Source organism: Chanodichthys erythropterus, chromosome 23 (genome assembly GCF_024489055.1).
Source record: "Chanodichthys erythropterus isolate Z2021 chromosome 23, ASM2448905v1, whole genome shotgun sequence".
Classification (NCBI taxonomy): Eukaryota; Metazoa; Chordata; class Actinopteri; order Cypriniformes; family Xenocyprididae; genus Chanodichthys; species Chanodichthys erythropterus.
In genome coordinates, this window is record NC_090243.1 from 19996978 (window position 1) to 20024955 (window position 27978).

Here is a 27978-nt window from a genome sequence, read left to right on the forward strand (position 1 = left end):
TCTTGGAGGTCTGGTCTTAAATACAACTCTGACATTTTCACATGTTTCAGTTAGTCCATAGTCCAGCTATTTGCAAATAACGTCAATGGAAATGTTGAGGTTTTCTATGCAAAGTCACTGTGTGAATAGGATGTTGTTAGAGATGAGACTGTAGAGAACAGAATCACAACAGGACGATCAGTGGACAGGAGAGTATCGCAGATAGAGTATCTTAATCTGAAGAGTCCAGTTTGTCCAGGTGTAGTACATTTCTCATCGTGACCTGAGATTGACAACCAGCGAATCGTCAAGAAGCAGATGTGAGATGAACGGACTGTGGCTGCCACTTCTCCTAAGTAAGTCTGTAAACTAATATAAGTCTTTACCTTTATAGCTAACATGTGTTACCCTATATATGCTGAGAGGATACACACATACACTACAGGTCAAAAGCTTGGAATAATTCAGATCTTTTCTGTTCACCAGTGCTGGATTTATTTGATCAAAATACAGTAAAAACAGTATTATTGTGAAATATGTTTACAATTTAAAAATGTATTCATTTGATGCAAAGCTGATTTACTCCAGTCTTCAGTGTCACATGATCCTTCAGAAATCATTCTAATATGATGCTTTGCTGCTCAAGAAACATTTCTGATTATTATCAATGTTGAAAACAGCTGTGCTGTTTCATATTTTTGAAGTCTTTTGAATGTTTTTTGAACAAGTCTTAAAAAACATTTCAAAAACATTAAAAAAAATATATATTAATTATTCAAAGGTTTGACCAGTAATACACAGTACAGTCCAAAAGTTTGGAACCACTAAGATTTTTAATGTTTTCAAAAGAAGTTTCGTCTGCTCACCAAGGCTACATTTATTTAATTAAAAATACAGTAAAAAAAAAAAAAATAGTAATATTGTGAAATATTATTACAATTTAAAATAACTGTGTACTATTCAAATATATTGGACAAAGTAATTTATTCCTGTGATGCAAAGCTGAATTTTCAGCATCATTACTCCAGTCTTCAGTGTCACATGATCCTTCAGAAATCATTCTAATATGATGATTTGCTGCTCAATAAACATTTATGATTATTTTCAATGTTGAAAACAGTTGTGTACTTTTTTTTCAGGATTCCTTGATGAATAGAAAGTTCAAAAGAACAGCATTTATCTGAAATACAAAGCTTCTGTAGCATTATACACTACCGTTCAAAAGTTTGGGGTCAGTAAGAATTTTTATTTTTATTTTTTTGAATACTTTTATTCAGCAAGGATGCATTAAATCAATCAAACGTGGCAGTAAAGACATTTATAATGTTACAAAATTTCAGATAAACACTGTTCTTTTGAACTTTCTATTCATCAAATAATCCTGAAAAAAAATATTGTACACAAATATTTTGTACAATTGTACACATTAAATTATGATATTAAATGAATAAATGTACTTGTAACCTTACAAAAGTCTTAAGAAACATGCAAGATGTCCTCTTGATATTTAATATTCCTCAAAAAATGTGAATATTCATTCAAAAATGTGAAGCAGCACAACTGTTTTCAACATTGACAATAATCATAAATGTTATTGAGCAGCAAATCAGCATATTAGAATGATTTCTGAAGGATCATGTGACTGGAGTAATGATGCTGAAAATTCAGCTTTGAAATTGCATCACAGGAATAAATTACTTTGTCAAATATATTCAAATAGAAAACAGTTATTTTAAATTGTAATAATATTTCACAATATTACTGTTTTTACTGTTTTTTGTAGCCTTGGTGAGCAGACGAAACTTCTTTTAAAAACATTAAAAATCTTAGTGGTTCCAAACTTTTGGACTGTACTGTATATATAACGCTTTTTTGAGGAATATTAAATATCAAGACAGAGAACATCTTGCATGTTAAGACTTTTGTAAGGTTACAAGTACATTTATTCATTTACAATCATGTGTTGACAGTTGTGCAACTGTTCCTCTTTAAATTCAGTTTGCATTTAAACCCTTAAAAGCTAAAACGTTTGCATAACCAAGCCTAAATAATTTGCATTGATTTCACAGTACTATGTTTAAATGGTGAACCATTAACAGTTTTGTAAGCTTTAAATGTTCTCTGTTGCAACAGTCTAATGCCAGTGCAGTAAGACAACTTTCACTTTTATTGAAGATACAATGTCTGAATGTATTTCTGGATATTTTACCTGGATACTAATGCAAACTTACTTAACCCTCTGGTGCCCTTCGGTTACTTTTAACAAAAAAATGTTTATGTTTAGATTTTTTAAAGAAAAATTATGTTACCAAAATGCACTTTTGTGGCACTTGCTATATGAACACAATTGTGGACATGATTCGAAAAGGTTAAATGGTCTTTAACAGTCACACTTGTATTCCTCCTGGTCACAAATAAGCGCCATAGAAATGAATGGGAAATATGAAAATGCAGAGAGTACAATCTACAAATCAGCTACAATGAAGGAAAAAAGCACAGCAATGATGGGGTTAATAAAAAAAATAAAAAACATCTATGAATTACCGCCATGGTAATTCATGGCTGCCAGAATATTTTGTTGTATAAATATATACAATATATCAGAAGGAAGAGGAGAGCTTCTCATTTTATACAAACAAAAACATTTTATTCAAGCTTCATGCATTCTTGAATGTGGTTATTTCTTTAAAAAAAGCAACATTTTGAGCAAAAAGCTTAGAAAATCATGTGCTTTTTTTCAAAAAAGACTCTTGATTTATGTGCAGTTAAATGTTTGATGATTACGTTAGCTTGCATGTGCGTAAGCAATCTGCTATCCGCTCCTTCTGGTTTACACAAATCTTCTTCTTCACTTGTTGTTGAATCCAGAGATGTTGTACTATTCCAGATGATGTGTAACTTTAAGTATAACAGTGAAAACATTAGTGGTTGCCGTTTTGCACTGCTTCGAGAAGCTTCGAAACCTTTGCAAATCTTTTGTTTCGACTCTTGTCTAGGAGTTCGTATGAAACTGCTTGAAATGTCAAACGATTCCAGTAAACAAGGCTTTATTGTGTCATAACGGCTTCAAAATGGTTCGCCATTAGGGAACGATCTCAGTGAACCCATGAACCAGAGTCTATATGATTTTTACCCAAACTCAGATCAGTTTTATAAAGTTGTAAACATTAGTGATGACATTTTTATAATAAAAAAGCAAAGAAAAGAGAACAGTTAATTGTCTGACTAGCCATACCCTTCATAAAACACCAAACAAGGCCAGCAAATTAATAAAAGATCACATCTTAAACAGACATTTCATATGTAATGGTATCTGATGATTTGTAAATTCCATTTAATAAAAACCCTTTCAAGAAAAAGATGCTTTCATTGCATTTACGAAGCTGTGCATCATTTTCAAAGCAGCCGGTCCAATTGATTTGGAGTTTTGAAAAGCTTAGTTTCTCCCATAAAACATGGAAATCCAGAGAAACTCATCAATGGTGAGGAAGTGTTATCATGAATTACATGAAATCTCATCAATGGCGGGGAAAGAGTTAAAAAAAACATTATTGAAAAAAGTTACATTTGAGGTATTCAGATATTTTTGACTGGGATGAGTAGGAGTGTGATCCCTAAATGAGGAGCACCTGAGGGTTAAGAGAAGTATTATTTTTGCGATGTATGCAAATGTCACGACAACTTAATTGTTCACATTCAGGCTCAGTCATATGGGCAGAGGAGGATTATTTTCATATTTCCCCCAATGCCACATGGGACAGCTACACTTTCCCTGACCGAAATACCACATGGGATGAGGCCAGGGAGCACTGCCAGAAATGTTTCAAAGAACTGACGACCATCACCAGTGGAAACGTCCACCTCATTGTGCGGAAGAACGCCTCTTTGAACTACTGGACCGGGCTCCGCAGGAGTTACAATGGCACCGTCCCATGGTCCAAATGGTCCAATGAGGATCCCGTTACATATCAGAATTGGTACCCTGGTCATCCTGTGCCAAATAAAGTAAAGGAAAAGATTTCTGTATGTTTCTCAACTACAGAAACTCCACTGAGCACCTTAATAACTACCCCAACGTCTACCCCAGTGACCTCAACACAAACCTCTACAGTAACTACTCCAGTAACCTCTCCTTCTAACAAAACAGATGGAATGTGTCCTATACTGACCGAGATCCTTGAATGCTTAAATATGGTATGTAATATGACATATAATGAACTTAAAGATGCAGTGCATAAGTACACGTATGCGATACCCCAGGCTGTCACCCCTAACACCACAACATATAGCACCATCCCTCATGCCACCACATTTAGCACAGCCTTTAATACCGCAACAAATGGCACCACGACTGAGAGCACCACAGCCAGCAACTGCATCCTCGTAGACAAGCCGGATTCTGAAGTGTACATCGATGATGCTTGCGTGGTCCTGCTCAGCTATGGCATGTGGAAAGAAGTAAAATGCAATGAAAGTCATCCCTTCATCTGTTATGATGGTAAGGTCTTTGTTTTAGAGCACAGTGTCGTGTTGTTAGTGCTATTGCAAGTCATATGATTTCAATAAATGAGGTTTTGTAACGTCATAACTGATAACTGATTCACTGCTGTGGGCAGATCTCTTGTGAAGCCGTGAATCACACAAATTCACTGAGAGATCGCCCCCCAGTGGTGAACCATTGAACTAATGTCTGATTTCTGAACAGTTTTAAATAGATTTTAATGAGACATTTGTATAATTAAAAAGAATAACCGTAGTTGATACTAATAGTCTCTTATTGGCTTGTTTAGCTGAGCCATCCATAGAACAAGCAAAACAAGCACTTAAATTAATAAAAAAGAATGCATATTATACAGACACTTAATATTTAATGATTAGTTAACTGCATTTGATAGATTATGCTCTCGATAAAACATATGCAATTGGTTTTTAAAAATGTTTTGGCTGTAGTTTTCCATTTTGACCAGCAGGTGTCACCAGCATGTGTTGCTTTGAAACAGTGAATCATTTTGCAAAACAGATGGTTCAATTGATTCGAAGATTTGAAAAGCTTAGTTTCTACCATAACTAGGACCGCTCTAAAAGCATTCTATAAATGTTGCTTGATAACATAACATAGTAAGTTTTTAATTTGGAAGATATTTGTTAATCTGACAATATTCTTTATGTGATCACATTTCCTTTTGATGTTCTTGCCATAACAAACAAAGTTAGAATAACAAGAGAAGAAACTAACATCAAAAGCTCAAGAAGTCACACAAACACTAATCACCATAATGGTGAGTTTGAATTGAACAAAAACATTTTAAACATCCTCATCAAAATGTTAATTCTCATGTTAATTCTCAATAAGTTTTTTGTGCATATTTGACAGAAATAAAGTCAGCCTGGTTAGTAAAAGTGAAGCTGGTAACGCTGTTTGTTGAGTTGTTTAATGACATTGGAGCCAGATATCAATCAAACATTAGGCTTAGATATCAATGATTTTCATTTTCAATCAAAATTTGACATCTGACCGACTTTGGAGTCTATGTCCAGTGCCTGTTGGAAATGTTAGGAAATAATGTACTAACAATGTTAACAATTAACATTTTTAGAATATTTTAGAGACTGTTATCATACCTTATCTTTTTACTTCAGATTTTTTCAGACTAAATCCGATACAAGTAAAATGTTTTGCAATGTAACCGCAGTCATTTCGGAATACATGCGATTTTTACGTCACTTGAGATTAACATTCTTCACGATTGCGCATTCATGGGAGTCTATTCAAAAATTTTACATAACCAACATTATCAAGGGCAAAAGCTAGTCAGTGGAAGGGCATGTAAGGGGACCCGCGGTGTATGTAGATAGAAAATACTCATTCTAAGGAAATAAAAACATAGCGGTTCATTATGTAAGGTCTTTATACACCTCTGAAAACATAGTTACGTATATTATATTGCATTTCTGTCAATAGATCCTTCTACATATTACACACTGGACCTTTAGTGGTAAAAGACCTTTAGTGGACTTTGTGGTAAAAACCTGGCAACCCTGTTTGTATCGTTCTTTTGCGCATGCGGGTCAGTTTAGAACCATAATCTGTTCACACTGGAAATCTGATAATGGCCACATTTATTAGGAACCATGAAAACGTTCCTCTGGTGTGATAGGCCCTATAGAAGAACCTTTTTGGTTCCCCAAAACACACTTCTTTATTGGCATTGATGGTTCCATGATGAACCACAAAACATTTATATTGCACAAAAGGTTCTTATACTGTGGAAAAATCTTCTTTGCATTATTAAAATGTTCTTCACAGTGAGACAAAAATGGCTATTTGAAGAACTGTTCACTGAAAGTTTCCTTGGGGAACCAAAAACTGGCATCAAACCTACTTTTGGAACCTTTACTTTTAATTTTTAAGTTTTTGCTGATATATATATTGTACTTATCTGTCCACAGAACGTTTTTTTGGGCAAATAAACATTTCCAATGTGACCAAGAACACAGGCAATCTGAGCTGGAGTGAGGCTCCTGGAAACATCACTCACTACAGAGTGAAAATCACTGGGAAACAGACAAACAAGACATTTAACAATGAAAAGACTAAACTGTATACAGAAATACAAGATCTGGTCCCAGGAAATCTGTACAGTGTTCAGGTGTTTCCTGTGAAATGTGGCAGGGATCTCAATCCGCAGAATATCTCCTTCTACACTGGTAAGTAGACTAGGACTTCAGTGTGCACAAGTACAGCACAAGTAAGGGAAAACGTAATCTATCCACTTGAGATTGCTTTGTGATAAAGACGAGCAGGCTGTGCATTATCTCACTTATTACATGGCTACTCAATCAATAAATAACTGCACAGACATGGTAATTATATATGTGTATATATATATATATATATATATATATATATATATATATATATGTGTGTGTGTGTGTGTGTGTGTGTGTATATATATATATATATATATATATATATATATATATATATATGTAGTGTGTACAGAAAGTATTCAGACCCCCTTAAATTTTTCACTCTTTGTTATATTGCAGCCATTTGCTAAAATAATTTAAGTAATTTTTTCCCCTCATTAATGTACACACAGCACCCCATATTGACAGAAAAACACAGAATTGTTGACATTTTTGCAGATTTATTAAAAAACTGAAATATCACATGGTCCTAAGTATTCAGACCCTTTGCTCAGTATTTAGTAGAAGCACCCTTTTGATCGAATACAGCCATGAGTCTTTTTGGGAAAGATGCAACAAGTTTTTCACACCTGGATTTGGGGATCCTCTGCCATTCCTCCTTGCAGATCCTCTCCAGTTCTGTCAGGTCGGATGGTAAACGTTGGTGGACAGCCATTTTTAGGTCTCTCCAGAGATGCTCAATTGGGTTTAAGTCAGGGATCTGGCTGGGCCATTCAAGAACAGTCACGGAGTTGTTGTGAAGCCACTCCTTCGTTATTTTAGCTGTGTGCTGAGGGTCATTGTCTTGTTGGAAGGTAAACCTTCGGCCCAGTCTGAGGTTCTGAGCACTCTGGAGAAGGTTTTCATCCAGGATATCCATGTACTTGGCCGCATTCATCTTTCCCTCGATTGCAACCAGTCGTCCTGTCCCTGCAGCTGAAACCCCCCCCCCCCCACAGCATGATGCTGCCACCACCATGCTTCACTGTTGGGACTGTATTGGACAGGTGATGAGCAGTGCCTGGTTTTCTCCACACATACCGCTTAGAATTAAGACCAAAAAGTTCTATCTTGGTCTCATCAGACCAGAGAATCTTATTTCTCACCATCTTGGCAAACTCCATGTGGGCTTTCATGTGTCTTGCACTGAGGAGAGACTTCCGTCGGGCCACTCTGCCATAAAGCCTGCAGTGGAGGGCTGCAGTGATTGTTGACTTTCTACAACTTTCTCCCATCTCCTGACTGCAGCTCTGGAGCTCAGCCACAGTGATCTTTGGGTTTCTTCTTTACCTCTCTCACCAAGGCTCTTCTCCCCCGATAGCTCAGTTTGGCCGGACGGCCAGCTCTAGGAAGGGTTCTGGTCATCCCAAACGTCTTCCATTACAGGATTATGGAGGCCACTGTGCTCTTAGGAACCTTAAGTGCAGCAGAATTTTTTTTGTAACCTTGGCCAGATCTGTGCCTTGCCACAATTCTGTCTCTGAGCTCTTCAGGCAGTTCCTTTGACCTCATGATTCTCATTTGCTCTGACATGCACTGTGAGCTGTAAGGTCTTATATAGACAGGTGTGTGGCTTTCCTAATCAAGTCCAATCAGTATAATCAAACACAGCTGGACTCAAATGAACGCGTAGAACCATCTCAAGGATGATCAGAAGAAATGGACAGCACCTGAGTTAAATATATGAGTGTCACAGCAAAGGGTCTGAATACTTAGGACCATGTGATATTTCAGTTTTTCTTTTTTAATAAATCTGCAAAAATGTCAACAATTCTGTGTTTTTCTGTCAATATGGGGTGCTGTGTGTACATTAATGAGGAAAAAAATGAACTTAAATGATTTTAGCAAATGGCTGCAATATAACAAAGAGTGAAAAATTTAAGGGGGTCTGAATACTTTCCGTACCCACTGTATATATATATATATATATATATATATATATATATATATATATATATATATATATATATATATATATATATATATATATATATATATATCTCTACCTGCAATCATCAAGAAAATAGCCCATTACAATGTTCAAACAGTCAAGCAATATTAATACCAAATCTGTTGAAGGCACCTCATTTATAAAAGATAAATATACACACAGATTTTGTCCATGCTAAAATCCACTTTCAGATTTATAAAAACAGCCTTTGACGTGTAAAAGTGCACCACAGCCGCCGCGTTCATTCCGTAAGTAGAATAGGGAAGGCGTAAGACTTACAGCTGTAGCGTATGCACACGTATCAGGATAATCAATAAACTTTGGAATGTCCAGAACGCTTTTAGCATGCTGGACTGGGTTGTAAAACCCCCCCAGAGACTGACCAGATCCACATTCCAACACCCCACACACACAGGGACACACAAAAACACACACACAGACAGACACAGAAACACACAATCATACATTTTCAACTGTATTTGTAAACTACCACTATGCTGAAATATATATTTCATATATTTTTAGGGCCTATGCATGTTTCCTAGTGTTTAAATGAGTGTATTTGTGCTAGTGTGCATTTTAACGATATAATTTTGTCTGTAAACCATAACTTCTCTCCTATGCCTTTCTGACCTATCGAGTTTGGTCTCGCCGTAAAGCTCCGGACACAAGCTATTTACTGAGATATGTCACACCGCTGACAAATGCATTTTTCTATGTGTTTAATGATACTGTGAAGAACACACTCCATTTGGAGATCTGAATTGATAGTCATAACTCATGCAGATTAAGTCGTGAGGCCAAGCAAAGGAAAAGCTTTCCCGCCAACTTTGCACCCATGTTATTGGCTACCCCACCTCAAGGAGGTGTGTCGGCTTATCTGTCATAAAAGCAAAGACGCACAATTCCAGACTCTCTCTCTCCCGTGTTCTCTCCCGGTGACCTCCCGATCGTCTCGTGCACGTCTCCCCGGACGCCTCAGGTGACCGCGCTTCCCAACCACGCGCGCAGCTCGGGAGGACCACTTCCTTTCTCTCTCTCTCTCTTCGGTTAAGTTACTTAAGTTTAAACCTCTTTTGAAAACCCCGCCGGAGAAACCCTCTCGGAAAGGACCAAGCCAAGCGCGTTGAAACTGCTACTCACGGACTTGAACCAATAAGCAAGTATTATCATTTACCTTAAATTTGTCTAAACTGATTTCTGTGCTGGCTCTCTCAAAAGGGTTTAACTGTGTAATTTGCCATTCTTTGATCATCTTTCTTTCCCTGTCTTTTCTTCAGTTTCATTCTCGTGTATATATATGTATTTTCTTGTATATATATATTTAGATGTATAACCTCTGTATTCGTAGCTGCATATATTAAAACACTTAATTCATGCTCGATTGTTCTGTTGTTCTTCCAACTGAAGACCAAGTCACTTTAACGTTTTTTCGATCGCTTTATGCTTTAGTTATTTCCATGGCCAGAGAATAACTCCGTTTATAATATTCTGTGAGGGACTTAGTTTGCTGGACAAACGAACAGTTTCTCTAAATAATTATTAAACCAGAACTAATCATATATGTAATTGATTATAATTCGTTGTAATTGATTCACAATATATGTTTAATTCCCCATTGGGTCGATATATGAATCATAATTTATTCATAACCTTATGAATTATTATATTCATATTTCATCCATAAATTGATTAATAACCGCTACACATTCGTTACATATATTATTTGGTGGAGGATTCGCGGGCAACATTTTAAACTTGGTTTTCGGTAAAAGAGCAATGTAGAATAATTTTGTATGATTTAACTTACAATGCGCGCTTTATTCAGTGAGAAGACGCACGGGTCCTCACTACGCACCGTTAACAAGCTGCTGTTTGTGTCTAGAAACACTGCAGGCATAGCCTTGGTTGACCGTGAAATACACTGCAGTCCATTGATATCTCAAGCTCGTATCTGTGAAGGACGACAATCTTTGCAGTAAGTTACAGTTTTGAATATTAATTTCCGCTTGAATAAACGAATTGAATCGTGTTCAGCGAGTTTAGAGGGTCGTGGCGAGATTCCTGCGACCACTCTTTCGAGGCCTCATTATATTTACCCGCTATTGAATCTGAATTTCTTGTGTCGTCCAAAAATTCACAATAGCCGGTTTGCTCCTGGGTTACGTCGTTTGGACTAGCTACCCAAAACCACGTGATCCCCGTTACAGATCTAATCGGAAAAGCAGTCCGTCTGGTTTATCGATTGATGTGTAATAATTTGGAGCTCGTATCAGCATTCTGATCCAATGTTGATTAGTAACAGCGGCGAAGCAATCCCGCAAAAGTTACATATTCGCGTGCATTAAAGTTTGCACCAAAGGGACTGATTCCCAGAGTTGTGTACCCGTGAGTAAAACGGTACACATATATTTATGAAAGAATCCGCTGAGGTTCTATAGTTGTAATCGTGACCGTGCAGTTAAAACAGCGTAAGGGTCAGAAACCCACAAGCGCGCTCGTTTTTGTATCACGAATTAAAGAAAGGGGATGCAGTAACTCTGACCAGACGCCAGAGGGCAGTCTGCTCAGGTGTGCCACCCCTCCCTACTTATTGGTTGTGTGGACTCAGTGACGCCACCGCGTGGACGTTCTGAGTTAAAGCCGCTCCATACTTTGAACTGAAATTATCTCCAAGTTATCTTTTGCTTCTCTATACTGCGGGGAGTTGTAAAAGTAATTTGCTTTTGGTGGTTATGCTTTCCAATCATTGTTGGAATGTGGTTTACTGATTTAAATTTAATTTAAACACGTTTAAATTTTTAATTTAAATTGTTTCCCTTCCAACAAGGGAATTCACTTTCTGAGAGTGCGCCCCCTGGTGGACACTGTCAGATAAGTCAATTCTCTTTTCCCTTGTATTCTTTTTCCTGTATTCACAGATCTACTTTATTTTATTTTATTTCAGTTTATTTATTTTATTTTTATTCCACTTTGTGTTATTTCATCCATTCCCTTTTTGTCTTTTCTCTCTCTCAAGTTATTTCTTTAGTTTACTTTGGAAATTCATTCCCTTTATTACTTAATGTTTTATTTTATTCACTCTTAGTTCTGGGTCCTGTGTGTTATTGGCTGGCAATAATATTCACGCACACCCAAGCCTCCCTTATTTCATACACTTATTTTGAATTTAATTAAATAACATTTAATTCAATTTTAAAATTAAGTAGTGGCAATCAGTTGGCATTTTGCTATCAACAAGCAATTCTCTTTAGGAAAAATCTGCAAATAGGGAAGGCTTTCTCTTTTCTTTCTCCCATTCTGTTATTCTATGCACTCATTTAAATTTAATTGAACAAGTTTAATTCAAATTTGAATCAAGTGCCTCTGAATTATCCTCTTTTCGCTTTTTCCCATCCTGTTATTCTATGCACTTATTTAAATTTAATTGAACAGAGTTTAATTCAAAATTTGAATCAAGTGCATCTGATTTGTTTTTGTTTTATGTTATTTTTACTTTTGATCTGCTTCCAGCTAGTTCCTTTTATACCCCTACTCTTTTATCCTACACACTTAATTTAGTTAAATTCTATTTAAACAAGATTTAAATTGAGTTTAAATTTACAATTAAGTCGTGTTTACCTGATTGTTTGTGCACTTGCAGATAAGGCCCTTTAGCGCCCTGGGGTGAGCTGACGGTTGCTCCAGTGAGTTCCAGTGAGTGGAGCTACCTGGCCTGGCGCTTCTTACACTAACCGTGTGTGAATCGTGGACATTCTGACCTCGTATCACGGGCAACACGCAAGGACATCAGCGAGTTGTGTATCAGGTACAGGGAGGCAACGAGACCCGGGGTGACAACAAGCGGCAATTTTGTTTAATTTCCCTGCTCAGGCTTCTGCATGACAGAACCGCCCGTTGGAGTAACTGCCCGTAAAGGGGACAGACTCTGAGTTCAGGGAAAACTCAATCTTGACTGGTCACTCGGGCCGTTGGCGCAAATACCTTGCCAAAGTGCGCAATTGTGCTGGTGTTCCCTGTTTGAGAGGTTGCACCGTGGTACAAAGGGGACAGGTGGCCACGGACACCGCAGTAGAGTGTTTGATCGTCGAGGAAAGGTGGCCTGCCATTGAGTTCTTATCTGAGCACCCACGATTCACCCAGGCCTAAATTAGTGACATACAGTCACTTCACCTAATTGAAAGCCACAGAATATTACATATTCTTCAATTACTCAGGTGCGGGCCAACCCTTAGGCTCTCGATCCATACCATCCCTCTAGGTTTTATGACGCAACCGTGCACTCGCCTGACACCGTCATAAACCCAGCTGGAATAGGAAGTTTAAGTTTCACTTCTCCCCTCTAGCCCTTCTGTTTTAGTTTATTGCGATTCTATTTTGATTCCTTTCTATTTGTTTACTGCTCTATTTCTCATTTAATTGCATCCTCCCTGTTCTGTTTTGCTTCTCTACTGTGTTTGTTTCTTTCAGTTCATGTAAAAGCAGAGCCTGTGAGAGCCATCACGGAAAACTGAGTAATAGATAGACGACCGAGCAGCGAGAGTCATCAAAGGACTCTTAGGGCTACCGCCTGTCAAAATCTTTATTCAAATCCGGCACTCACCCACACAAATTGACCCGCGTGGTCCTTTTGGCTATCGACAATTAAGTGTCTAGCCTACATTCCACTAACTGTCTGCACCAGTTAACTGGAACCAAACCAAAGAATTATATAATCATGCATTATTATAAGTCGTTAGCCCTGCGCGTGCTTGCATTGGTTCTGTTTGTGCTGTCTTTCTCTCGCCAACAGCAAGCTAACGTGTTCAGAGCAGCCAGCCCCAGCACCCATGGGGACGGACTCAAGACCGGGTTGGGCTCCCTGACCAGCACAATCCTGCCCAACGACGCTGTGGATCCCCAGCACCTAAGCAACGAGCAGCTGGACGACAACCTGAATCGACTAATGGCCCACGATCCAATGCCGAGCTACAAAGAGTGGGCGAGAGTCATCCGAGCCATCGCCCACAACCTCAAGCTCCAGGCGGAGGACGCCCGGAGGAATCAGGCCCAGATTCATCGTCACCACGATCAGCGACTCGTCGAGACCCAGGACCAGCGTTGGACAGCGGACGAATCCAAACCCGAGCTGCAGGAGCAGCTGCAAAGACTTCAAAAAGCCCTTGCAGAGCTCCACCTGGAGGTGGAGCGTAGAAAACTGACTGGAAAACTCCAACACAGCAAAGCTCCCCTAGCCAAAGCAGAGACTACACTGAAAGACAGACACACTAAAGCCCTGACCTGTGAAAATCATCTCAAACAGGCCCAGAAAGGAGTTATGGCTCCGAAACAACAAAGAGACTATGTGAATGAACTTGACACTGGTTACAGAGTACTGAAAAGTGGCATGGGAGGGGAAACACACATCACCGAGTTTCCCCTAACCAGTCAAGAAGCCCTAATTCCAAATGGGGTTAAAAGTCCACTGCCCAAAACGTCCAACGGCCAAGAACCTTCGCCAGCAGCTGTCACATCCAACTGCCAGCACCTGCGACAGGTTCTGATCCAAAAGCTTTCTGACCCTGCATCAGATCAAGGGCTCCCTGCTGCCATGGACCTAAAACGGGGCAGACTGAATAACCCATACACTTTCTACAGCCGAATGCAAAGAGGGTACTACGGAGCACGTAACCAGCCAGCAACGGAGGAAGATTTCATCTTCAACCCTCTGCTTCTCCGAGAGCTGCACCCTGCGGTGAGTGATCATCTGGCAGCCTTGGCCTGCTCAAGCAGCATGTCTATTCAGCAGCCGCGAGACTTGGTCGACGAAGCTCAAGCCAAGCAGAGAACTGCGTCTAAAAAGACTGTAGAAATTCCAACCAGTTACCCAGACTCCGATCACTGTCCAGAAACCTGTCCTTACCTTTTTGAAAGACTGAGAAATGAAGCTGAAAGACAAACTCAGACTCTCAAGTCACAAAGATGTGAGCTGAATGTGCAGTCGCACAGTCCAAATGAGGTCCACCTTGAACACACAGCTCCCACACACCACACCATTGGTCGAGTGAGCCTGGTACCTCCTGTGTGCGTAGCGCAAATGGACACGTTTCTCTGTTCCACTCACAAAGACCTGCTAGACTGTTTTGAGCCCTTATTGAACGCCAGACCACTGAAAATCTGGGCTCAAGTGTGTGAACTTCTGCCTTCCCAGTCACCCAGGCCACCTGAGCCAGACGGTCAGGTCACAGAGGTCGCGGGAAATCTCCCAGCTAACCGCGGGAACCCGGTCTTAGAGCACAGTTCAAGTTCGCTACCCGGCACACTTCAACCCACCATAGACTGTAGCTCCCTCTGCTCCAAGGTCATGACAGACTCACAGCTGAATGATGTAACTACAACAGACATTATTCTCACACTGTGGGCAGACAACTCAGCCTTCAGCCACACGCTGTTAAGTGCCCTCATTGAAGGAACACCGGACCTCCCATTTGTCAACTTGCAAATACGCTTCCCATTGGACTTTCGTCTGTCAACCATGATGACCGTCAAGGACATCTGCGTTGTGAACTTCAAATGGAACAACCGGCATTTAACCCATCACTTCCTGGTCCTTCCAGACATCCTGATGCACTCTAGTGCTCATACGGACAGTGCAAATGAGTTGTTGTGGGCCCCAATGACTGTACAGCTTCCTGTTGTTCCTGTCAACACTGCCAACTTCCTGTCAGGCCAGACTATCCAACAGGTCTGCATCCTGATCAACATACAGGAACCTGTAGTACCACCTTACACCAAAGGGGGTGCTGTTTGGATCAACATACAGGAAATTGTAGTACCACCTTACACCAAAGGGGGTGCTGTTTGGCTCAACAGGCAATGGGGTCAAACCCTAAGCCACATGCTGGGCTCCTTCACACTGTCACCTGAAGGCGTGGAACTTGGACTTGCTCTAAAAGCCACACCGCTAACTGAAGTGTCACCCTACGTAGTTCACAGCTGGCTCAACGAATGCATGGTCACAGACATCAGCATTCCCAAAGCCCACCATCTAGAATGGATAATGGACCACGGCCCCTATGACTTTGAACGCAAGTTAACAGTCATTAACTTAATCCCAGCTGCCATGGTCCCAGAAGGAAGCTTAAGCAACACAAGTTTCACAGCATCCTTCAAGAGCATCTCCATCACTTCCATCAAACTGGTACCCACAGAACAGGTGCACAGAACGGAGCTGATGGAGGACAAACACCTTGCAGTACCCACAGTCGCTAACCAGCCTGCCTGTGAAACTCAGGAAAGCGCTGCACCTCGGACAGCCAACCTGACAGCTTACACTACAACAGAGGAGCCCTTCCCAAGGTTTGAGCCTAAAGGCCAACAGATCCAGAAAGATGCAAGTGCGCTAAAGAATGATGCAGACTGTCGAAGACTCAGAAACGTCTTGCACAAATTCAAAGTGACATTTGACAAAGACCTTTTATGCTGTGGTCTCACTAAACTTCACACAGTGCATAGTGCAACACACCCAAATGCTCCTCCCACCTTAATCAGGCAGTACGAAGGTCACATCGCCCCACATGAACCAGTACAGGAGGTTGTTCATTCAACAGAAGGAAAAGGTGTTATCTGCCCATGCAACAGCACCTATTCAGTCCCTACCTGGTCCATTGTCAAACCAGACAGCAAGTGGCGACCCACCAGCGACTTCAGGAGGCTGAACCAGCAGGTGCCACTGCCACAACGTGCCAGAAAGCACAAGTCTGCACGGAGCGGAGATTCAGCTGCCTATCAAAACTGCTATAACAGCACACCAGCGTTGACACTTGAGATACTGGTACCCCAACAACAGCGACCAGCCTGTCACAGATACCTCAAAGAGAATGCGTGCCAAGGAATGCCCACGGCCTATGTCGATGGACGTTCCTACAACCATGAGGGCATCCCACAGGCAAATGCAGGGGTACGATGGTTAAGAAACCAACCCTGCCAACCACAGAACAGCAGGTGGGGTCCCCAGTCATGTCAATATGGTGAAGCAGCAGCTACCCTCAAAACCCTTCACGTCTCCTCAGCTCATAACATCAGGGAACTCATGTGCACAGACTCACACGTTGCCAGACCTTGTTTCACATGCCATCTTCTGGGCTGGAAACAAACTGGTTTCAAGACTGAATGCAACAAGCAGGTGAAACATCAACACATGTTCCAGACACGTGATCACCTCACCCAAGCACACGACATGATCGTTTACTGGGAAAAGGTGAAAAGATGCTTGAAGCAACCAGGGCGTGACAAAGGTGTGAACGACCAAACTAATGCCCTTGCCAAGACTGGCACACTGCATAACAAGCTATGGTCACACCCACCCCATTCACCCACCCTTAGTGTGGCAACAACAACCCGCAGCCAGCGGACTGTTCCTGCAACATTTCCCACCTTACTGCCACTGCCACTGACAACCAAACTTTCCAACATTTCCATTCGACATGTTTTGTACCACCACTCAGACCCCTCCAACCTCCCGTTCCCGGCATCTGGTCCCACGGCGGCCCCTAGCAACAAACGACTGCACGAGACCGACCACATGCTGCGTGTGGGAATAAACTTTCTAAAGTATGTCCCTGATGTCCTCACAGCGCCAAAGCTTGTACTGCCACAGGGCCAAAAGGGGGGTGAACTGATATACACCCACGACACACCATGTGCCAAACACCATGGCACCAGAACTACGGACGAGACATTAAAACAAGTGGCGCACTGGCCCAGCATGCAGCAAGATGTGGCAGAGCACGCCAGAGGATGTCAAGTTTACCGTCATGTCCAGACTGCAAACGCAAAGCACCGAGCTTCACTGCAAAACCGAGGAATCACATTTCCACGGTCAGTCGACCAGAAAGACTGGACGGTAAAACCTCCTCTGATGCTCATGGCCATCACAGACACCGTACAGGAGTCAACTCAGGTGTTCCCCACAGAACTACTGATGGCACGGCAGGTGCCACTGCCGTTGCATCTGTACCAACCAGGAGACTTGAGTCTCATCACAGCCTGCTCCCCTCATCAGCAGCACAACAAGCTCCGCCTACAACTGAGAAAGCAACTCGCAACACAGAGCCAAACCCTGCAAACCACCTGCAAATCCTGGAAAGGTATTGCGGTGGTTCTCCGCACTCACAGTTTCCTGCTGATCCAAACTGCGAACTCAAGGAAGCAACTGTTTACAGTCCTCCAGAATGACTTTGCCCAAAATCAGCTGGTTATAGCTCTGTTGACAGACCTGCTGCGAGAAATTAGCTTCTCTATGGACAGAGTGGCTATGAATAGGAGTCCTCAGTATCCTACACAAACTGTGCTGGACTTTGCTACTGGCAGACCCAAAGACATGGTCAATGTCAGGTGGCGGCAACGTAACACCCATGCCAAGAAACACACCTCAGTTGCGGTAGCCTACCACAACAGCAACCCACGGCTGTGCCCGGCTCCCCACTTTCGCAGGTGTAGTTTCACCAAAGACTTTCAGTACTTCTGCCCAAACCAGCTCTTCCTCAGAAACCACACTGAAGGAATGGGCCGGTTGCAGCCCATGACCAGCGACACACGCTGCCCGGCCAAGCCTCGCACCCCAGTTATCGGAACACAAGCCGAGACTGTGGGTGATCGACTGCTCATCCACACCCCCACTCATGCTGCCATCGTAATCTACAATCAGCACAACACCGCCACTCATGTCAGGCTGCCCAATCCAAGTAAGAGGATCCATTTACCCCTGAGTTCCATCCTTTATCACAGCCACCTGGCAGTGCACTGTCTCTCAAGCAAAGAGGACCAGTCAGAACTGGAAATCCCATCTTCCCCCAGGGATCACAATCACACCTTAGATCCAGGAATGGAACTGAGGATTGACAAAGGGGGGTCCCAGCTAAGTGACAGTACTCCCACTGATGCAGCCCTCCAAGCACTCTCACGACTGCCTGTCCTGACCAGCTCACCTAGAGCCCGAGCTTGGACTGCTGCCAACACAATCCGTTGCCTCTCCATGGCAATCAAGTACGCACTCGCCCGGGGCCTGGCCTTCATCCTATCCCAAGGGATCAAAGGGATGCAAGAATCCACGGACAGGTGCTTATCTGCTCTCCCTCAAGGACCAGTAGGAACCACCTGCTGCGTGACCATCCGGATCCATGTGCCATCGAACTTGGTTACCGTCCAACGAAGTCCGCACAGGAACTTCGTTGGCCGAAAGGGGAAACTGTAGCGTATGCCCACGGAGCAGGATAATCAATAAACTTTGGAATGTCCAGAACGCTTTTAGCATGCTGGACTGGGTTGTAAAACCCCCCAGAGACTGACCAGATCCACATTCCAACACCCCACACACACAGGGACACACAAAAACACACACACAGACAGACACAGAAACACACAATCATACATTTTCAACTGTATTTGTAAACTACCACTATGCTGAAATATATATTTCATATATTTTTAGGGCCTATGCATGTTTCCTAGTGTTTAAATGAGTGTATTTGTGCTAGTGTGCATTTTAACGATATAATTTTGTCTGTAAACCATAACTTCTCTCCTATGCCTTTCTGACCTATCGAGTTTGGTCTCGCCGTAAAGCTCCGGACACAAGCTATTTACTGAGATATGTCACACCGCTGACAAATGCATTTTTCTATGTGTTTAATGATACTGTGAAGAACACACTCCATTTGGAGATCTGAATTGATAGTCATAACTCATGCAGATTAAGTCGTGAGGCCAAGCAAAGGAAAAGCTTTCCCGCCAACTTTGCACCCATGTTATTGGCTACCCCACCTCAAGGAGGTGTGTCGGCTTATCTGTCATAAAAGCAAAGACGCACAATTCCAGACTCTCTCTCTCCCGTGTTCTCTCCCGGTGACCTCCCGATCGTCTCGTGCACGTCTCCCCGGACGCCTCAGGTGACCGCGCTTCCCAACCACGCGCGCAGCTCGGGAGGACCACTTCCTTTCTCTCTCTCTCTCTTCGGTTAAGTTACTTAAGTTTAAACCTCTTTTGAAAACCCCGCCGGAGAAACCCTCTCGGAAAGGACCAAGCCAAGCGCGTTGAAACTGCTACTCACGGACTTGAACCAATAAGCAAGTATTATCATTTACCTTAAATTTGTCTAAACTGATTTCTGTGCTGGCTCTCTCAAAAGGGTTTAACTGTGTAATTTGCCATTCTTTGATCATCTTTCTTTCCCTGTCTTTTCTTCAGTTTCATTCTCGTGTATATATATGTATTTTCTTGTATATATATATTTAGATGTATAACCTCTGTATTCGTAGCTGCATATATTAAAACACTTAATTCATGCTCGATTGTTCTGTTGTTCTTCCAACTGAAGACCAAGTCACTTTAACGTTTTTTCGATCGCTTTATGCTTTAGTTATTTCCATGGCCAGAGAATAACTCCGTTTATAATATTCTGTGAGGGACTTAGTTTGCTGGACAAACGAACAGTTTCTCTAAATAATTATTAAACCAGAACTAATCATATATGTAATTGATTATAATTCGTTGTAATTGATTCACAATATATGTTTAATTCCCCATTGGGTCGATATATGAATCATAATTTATTCATAACCTTATGAATTATTATATTCATATTTCATCCATAAATTGATTAATAACCGCTACACATTCGTTACACAGCGTAAGCTTTTTGAAGAATACTGAAAGCGGAAGAACGTGCAAGGCGATCATTTGTGTTTATAAAGCAAATAAAGTTGTATTTTTTTCAAAAATGACTGATCGTTTCTCTAGATAAGATGCTTATTCCTTGTCTGGTATTGTTTAAAGCCCTTTGAAGCTGCACTGAAACTGTAATTTCGATCTTTAACCATCTGGAGGCCACTATAAGGAGAAAAATCCTGGAATGTTTTCATCAAAAACCTTAATTTATTTTGACTAAAGAAAGAAAGACATGAACATCTTAGATGACATGGGGGTGAGTAAATTATCAGGAAATTTTTATTTGAAATCCTTTAATTTACTAACTCCCTTGACTGCTTTGTCGGACAAAATTGTGGATTCGGCATTATGATTGGTTAGATCGCCTGTCAATCAAACTCCCGGCGAAGGGTCGAAACCATTCAGCTGTGCACAATTTCAAGATCATTTGCAATTTATAGATTTCATAGTAACAGTATCGTTTACCTTTGTTCATCTTCGGAACACAAATTAAAATATTTTTGATAAAATCCGATGGCTCAGTGAGGCCTGCATTGATAGTAAGATAATTAACACTTTCAGATGCCCAGAAAGCTACTAAAGACATATTTAAAACTGTTCATGTGACTACAGTGGTTGAACCTTAATGTTATGAAGGGACAAGAATACTTTTTGTGCATCAAAAAACAAAAACAAAATAACGACTTTATTCAACAATATCTTGTGATGGGCAATTTCAAAACACTGCTTCATTAAGCTTCGAAGCTTTACAAATCTTTTGATTCGATTCAGTGTTTCAGAGCATGTATCACATTACCAAAGTCACGTGATTTCAGTAAACTAGGCTTCATAAGTGTTTATAAATTTCAATGGTTCACCACTGGGGGGCGTGACTTTGGGACTTTGATGCACACTTCAAATGACTGATTCGAAACAAAAGATTTGTAAAGCCTCGAAGCTTCATGAAGCTGTGTTTTGAAATTGACCATAACTAGATATTGTTGAATAAAGTCGTTATTTTGTTGCTTTGGTGCACAAAAAGTATTCTTGTCACTTCATAACATTAAGGTTGAACCATTTTAGTCTCACCAATGGTTTTAAATATGTCTTTAATATTTTTCTGGGTGTTTGAAAGTGTTAATTATCTTGCTTTCATTTTCATTTTATTTCGTTTCACACTCGTAAGTCCTTCGTTCATCTTCAGAACAAATTAAGATATTTTAGTTGAAATCCGATGGCTCCGTGGGGCCTTCATAGGGAGCATTGACATTTCCTCTCTCAAGATCCATTAATGTACTAAAAACATATTTAAATCAGTTCATGTGAGTACAGTAGTTTAATATTAATATTATAAAGCCACAAGAATATTTTTGGTGCGCCAAAAAAACAAAATAACAATTTTTATAGTAATGGCCGATTTCAAAACACTGCTTCAGGAAGCATCGGATCATGAATGAATCAGCGTGTCGAATCATGAATCGGATCGTGTGTCAAACAGCCAACGGCTGAAATCACGTGACTTTGGCAAATTCAATACACTGTTTCATTCATGATCCGATGCTTCACCATAGACTGGCATTATGCAAATTTGTTACAAACCTATAGATTTGAGCACACTGAAATTTACTGACTCATTTCCGGCAGTTCAAAATCACTTTTTAGGAGACAACAATCTTTTATCTTTGAAACAGACCTTTTGCATTCACATATTACATGAAATGTATAATGAAGCATAATGAGGTGCTTTAATATTGTAAATCCATATACCATTCTGCAGTCCTATGCCGTGGATTGTTTTTAATCAACACAATGCAAAAAACGATTACTTTATTAGTTTTCAGTATGGTGACTGATGAACAGAATGTCTCTCTTTCAGTGCCATCTGCTGTTAAAGATCTGACAGTAGTGAGCGTGACGACTGAAAGCATCTTACTCAACTGGAGTAAACCAGAAGGAGACAGTGACTTCTATTCAGTAGAGTACAGGAAGCAGAATGAATCCCAGACTCAAAAAAGCAAATGCAAGGACAGCAACGAGTGCACTGTTACAGGTCTTTCTCCAGGATTTGAGTATAGTTTCACAGTTAAAGCTATAGTGAATGACAATATTGAAGGAGTGTCGAGCAGCGTTTCTGATTACACCAGTAAGTGCAGAAAGTTTCATACTTGACTGTATCATGAAAGAACATCAATAGCTATGTTTCCAGTTGCAAATGTAACTTTATTATGCGCAAAATTAGAATATCAACAAACTGATGTTGACTAAAACTACATGTTTTTGGTAGACTAACTGCTTTTGTGGGTATTATTTATTTTTCAGAGCCTTCAAAGGTTGTAAACCTAACATCAGCAAATAATCACAGCACAGAAATTACAGCCTCTTGGAAGCTTCTTGCTGGTAACAATTCAGGGTACCGCTATTGTCTTTATGAAGGCAGTGACTGTACTACCTGTAAGAATCCAACAAACTGCATCAATACAATAAGCGAATCAATAAATGAGAGAAATAAAACAGATGGCACCAAGTATTGCCTGTGTGTGGCAGCACTAACAAACAATGACAAGCTACAAGGAGAAATGGTTGGAATCCCAGCATACACACGTGAGTCTCATGCTCACTTATTACATTTCATATCATGCATATTTTAATTGACACAAATGCTTAGCGCATGTGATAAAGTTGAATGTGAGTTGACAGTTGAACAACTATGGAAGCTTGTTTCCACCATGTAAAAAAATAAAAAAGGTAATTGAAACTTTTTATCTCACAATTCAGATTATTTTCTTGCAATTTTGAGTTTATATTGCTCAATTCAGACATTTTTTCGCAATTGCAGTTTGGACTTTAAAATTTGCAATTGTGAGTTTAAATCTCACAATTCTGAGAAAAAAAGCCATATGTGAGATATAAACTCGCAACTAAAAAAGTTAATTGCGTTTTTTTTTTTTTTTTATCTCACAATTCAAACTTTATAACTTGCAGTTGCAAGTTTATATCGCCCTATTCTGACTTTTTTCCTCGCAATTTTGAATTTATATCACAATTTAGACTTCAAAATTTTTGGGTGAACTAACCCTTTATATAATAATAATACATTTAATTTAAGGTGCCTTTCAAAACACTCAAGGACACTGTACAGTAAAATGATAATCATAAAACAAATCAAGACACAATAAAACAACTATTTAACATACAATATTTAAAACTGATCAGAGAAAGATACATTTTAAGACGTGATTTAAAAGTAGCCAGACAATCACTTTCTTGTAAAGATTGTGGAAGAGAATTCCATAGATGTGGAGCAGCACAGCTGAACGCCCTGGACCCCATAGTGACTAAACGAACAGAGGGAACAACAAGAGAGAGAGAAGAAGAAGATCGAAGTGTACGCTTCGGGGTGTAGATATGAAGCAATTTGGAGAGATATGAGGGTGCGAGATTGTGAAGAGCTTTGAAAGTGAGAAGCAAAATCTTGTATTCTACCCGATATTTAACAGGAAGACAATGTAGAGGTTTTAGTGATTATATGGGCGGATGAGTTGTGGACCAACTGAAGTTTATGAAGAAGTTTGTGAGGTAACCCAAATAGAAAAGAATTACAATAATCAATGTGTGAAGTGACTAGAGCGTGTACAAGAATGGCTGTGGAATTGGATGTGAGAAACGGACGGAGACAGCTGATGGAAATATGCAGACGCGTTTCAAAAGACAAAGTACTATCGAGGACGACACCCAGACTCTTAACCTGGGAAGATGGAGAGATTATAGAATTATCAATGGAAAGTGAATCTAATTTCTGAAAAAAAAAGAATTGCAAAATATAAATATAGAGTTAATAACTCACAATTCTGAGAAAAGAAGTCTGAAATATAAACTGTCAGTTGCAAGCAAAAAAAGTAGTAACACTTTACAATAACAGTACATGAATAACCATGAACTAATACCTAAATTAATAGTTACTTCAACATGAACTCATGATTAGTTAAGATATGAACTAATGAAGAGTGATCCTTAACTACGACAGGAGTCATAAGGATTCATGCATGAAAACAGCAGCCTTAACTACGCATTAATACATGTTTGATAATTAATGCATTAATTAACATTTAGGGGTAAACTAAATAAATCAGCCTCCATAAGAGTAAACAAGAAGTACTAATTTAATTTAATTTGAATTAAACGCGATTTAATACTGTCATAATTTACACTGTAATATCATAATCTGCCATCTGCAGCTTTGTGACAAATAATTGCAATGGCACATGATTATTTAGCCATTAATTACATAGAGCTGTCTAATCAAATGTGGAAAATAGACTAACTACCACTAATAAATTTTATTTGATCTAAACTGTTTTCTGATTTTTACAGTTCATTTATATTTAGTCATATAGCTAAATAGTCATAGTTTATTCCCGGAACTAAAGTATGTAGGGTTTGTTTCTGGCGGGACACTCATTAGTGGCGCACGCTAGGTGTTCTCTTCTCTTGGCGCGTTTGTTGTGTTGCTGGCATTTTAAACTAATAAATGTTGACTGCTTTGGTAAGCCGAATTAATAATTAAAGACATATTTACATGTATGTTTTATTGGGATTTTCAGGAGGTTATGTGCAGTTATTAACTGTATTTGTATTTTTGTCATTTAAATGTATATGTTTTGATTAGCATTAGCTTGTGGACGCGTGCTATTTTACATGTAAATGTGCCTTATGTGTGTCTTTACAGGTATGTTTATGGCTTGCTTTCAAGTCCATAAATGTTTAATTATATAAATAAAAATAAAATACAAATACTTTTTATTTTAGTTTTTTTGTACCGGGGTGTAAAGGAATAAGGATGGCACTCTATAGTGTTTATTCATATATTAGTTAATGATGTGTGATATGTGCATCATGTCATGACTTTACTTGAGGGGGCACAATCATAATTAACTCATTATTAACTAAGCATATACTAACATCAACTAATGGTTTGTTAATGTATACTTATGTCATGACTTTACTTGAGGGGGCACAATCATAATTAATTCACTGTTAACTACTTACCAAATTCAGCTCATGATTATCATTAACTTACTATCAAATACACTTGTACTAACACAACTATATAAGTAATCAGCCCAGTTAAGTGATGTTGTGTGACTTTTCAAAAAGTCAGAGAATGGAGGTACAGTATATGATCACAGCCTGTGTCTGGATGGAGAGTGAACTTCTGAATCTGATCCCAGCAAACGTTCCCTGACCTTAGTTCATGTTTCCTGTTTGGTTATTTTTTTGGGAACCGATTCCTCAGGAACTGATGTAAGTTCAAAGTCCAAATATGTATTATTCCTTCTTATAGAGACTGTTTGATTTAGTTTACCCTAAATGTTAATTAATGCATTAATTATCAAACATGTATTAACGCGTAGTTAAGGCTGCTGTTTTCATGCATGAATCCCTATGACTCCTGTCGTAGTTAAGGATCACTCTTCATTAGTTCATATCTTAACTAATCATGAGTTCATGTTGAAGTAACTATTAACTCAGGTATTAGTTCATGGTTATTCATGTACTGTTATTGTAAAGTGTTACCAAAAAAGTCTTATTGTGTGAAATAAAAAGTCACAATTTATTTATTTTTTATATTCTGTGGCAGAAACAAGCTTCCACAAACAACTGAAGGAGTTTTTAAGAGTGAAAAATATATAGTGATGTCCAAATGACTGCTTAGAATTTTTTTAAGCCTGCATTCAACAATGTTGTACCATTTCCTAAATTCTAACAGACTGCTCGTTTTCTTCTCTCTCTGTCTCTCTCTATCCTTTATTTTTTTAATGCAGGCCCGAATACTGTCGACCTCACTTTGGTTCCCAAAAGTGATTCCATAGAAGCCAGCTGGACATTAGTAGCAGGGCATTATGAAAAATTCATTGTGACGATTGAAACAACTTCTTTCTCTTATAAAAAAACTGACGACACTAGTAGCTTGAGTTACCCTTTCCGCGACCTGAAGGCAGGAGTGGAGTACACAGTTACAGTTGTCACTGTTAATGGTGATCTGACAAGTGATGATGCTAAAAAAACAATTTACACCCGTGAGTATTTACTGCATTGCTTTATTTTCAGCCAATTTGTCCAGTAGCTTATATAACTATCTTTATCAGCTTTTCAGTTCAAATACAGTAACATCTCACATATCAATCCACAGTCCCGACTAGTCCTAGTTGGGTAAATGCTACTTCTGACAAAACCACCATATATGTACAATGGGGAGCTCCAGACAAGTCAACAGGAGCCACGATTCAGTATAAGGTGGACTATCGTGCTGCCTTTTGGAACATAGATGATACAAATTTTACAACATCTACAAACATCACCTATACAAATTTACATCCAGGAACAAGATATGACTTTAATGTCAGAGTTGTGACAGATACTGATATGAGTTTACCAGTCAACGCTTCTGCAAAAACAGGTAAAGATGAAGCAAACATTACGATACACTTTGTGTATCATAACTATGCTATTTTAACAGGTTATTAAAATGCTTTGCTGAGACATGTTTTTCAGATTAAAAAGAATGTTTTTGAATATCTCTTGTTTTAAATCTGTCATTTGTTTCCAGAGCCTGAGAAGAGGACACTGATCCTCACAATGTTGTGCTCCTCTGAAACGCCACTTCAGTGTGAAAAAAATGAAACTCAGACTGATCTATTAAAAGAGGTGAGGAGATGTTCGACCTTACACTAACAGAATTATCATTAAATGAATGTACATTAGAAATAAAGATGACAATTGAAGAAACCTTGATCACTGCCCAAGAGTTAGATTACGATTAATATTATGGAAGTCATTTGCACTATTGATAAATGCTTGTACGGATTATGTAAACCTCTTTTTTCTTGAAGGCTCAATATAAAAACAAAAGATTCAAGTGAAATAAACTAAAATTTCCATTCTGTCTTTCAGCTGGACAAAACATTTAATAATGGATTTCAAGACTTGGTCCACTGGAAGCTGAAGTGGGTGGAGAGGAAAGTGAACAATCCTTAAAGCAAACGCTGGGTTCCAAGCAGTCACATTTATTATCATTAATTTCTTAACAAATATTTGTATGATTTCTATTTAACCTTGACTCTCTGTCCTTTGAATCCCTATGGATACGATCATTACGTCATAAAACCATACTGTATGTCTTTACATGAACTCATCAAGATAATTTATAAGATAATACAAGCTTCTGCTCCATTTTAAGTTGAAATGACTTGATTTGATACTTAAAAATTTAAGTTGACTTTTTTTTACAGTAGCTAACATGAAAAAAAATATTACTAAAAAAATATTACTGAAATGTTGTGTGATTTGTTTTGTTTTCTGATTGTGATTTTGGATTTTGTTGTTTAGCAGACACTTTTAAGCTTTTCTTGAAAGATGCTCTCAGTAGTTTGGGTTCTCATTGGTTTTCAATTGCATTTTTTTCTTTTTACAAAATGCAGACCTGTGTACTGTGAATATTGTGGTGTGATGATAATTTGCTGTAGTCAAGGGAGATATAATTCATTTGTGTAACACTGTAACATGTAATCATTTTTGTCAGTGACATGTGAATTGCAGTTTTAATTATTATGGTGGAATTTTTATTGTTACTATTTTAGATTTTTTGGGGGATTGGTTTCATAATAAATAAAGCT

At 39.4% G+C, this 27978-nt stretch overlaps 1 protein-coding gene and 1 long non-coding RNA gene across 3 annotated transcripts in view; one reads left to right on the top strand and one right to left on the bottom strand.

The window, feature by feature from the left end:
* Positions 1–27978, bottom strand: part of LOC137014248 (uncharacterized) — a 439549-nt gene that overhangs the window by 8823 nt on the left and 402748 nt on the right. The window lies entirely within an intron of this gene.
* On the top strand, positions 34–27949 carry LOC137014038 (receptor-type tyrosine-protein phosphatase eta). The gene is made up of 9 exons (XM_067378139.1): positions 34–335; positions 3680–4477; positions 6430–6687; positions 22182–22448; positions 22625–22906; positions 26128–26382; positions 26496–26762; positions 26913–27010; positions 27257–27949. Exons 1-9 carry the CDS (start codon positions 305–307, stop codon positions 27338–27340), a joined length of 2340 nt encoding a protein of 779 aa, XP_067234240.1. The 5' UTR covers positions 34–304; the 3' UTR covers positions 27341–27949.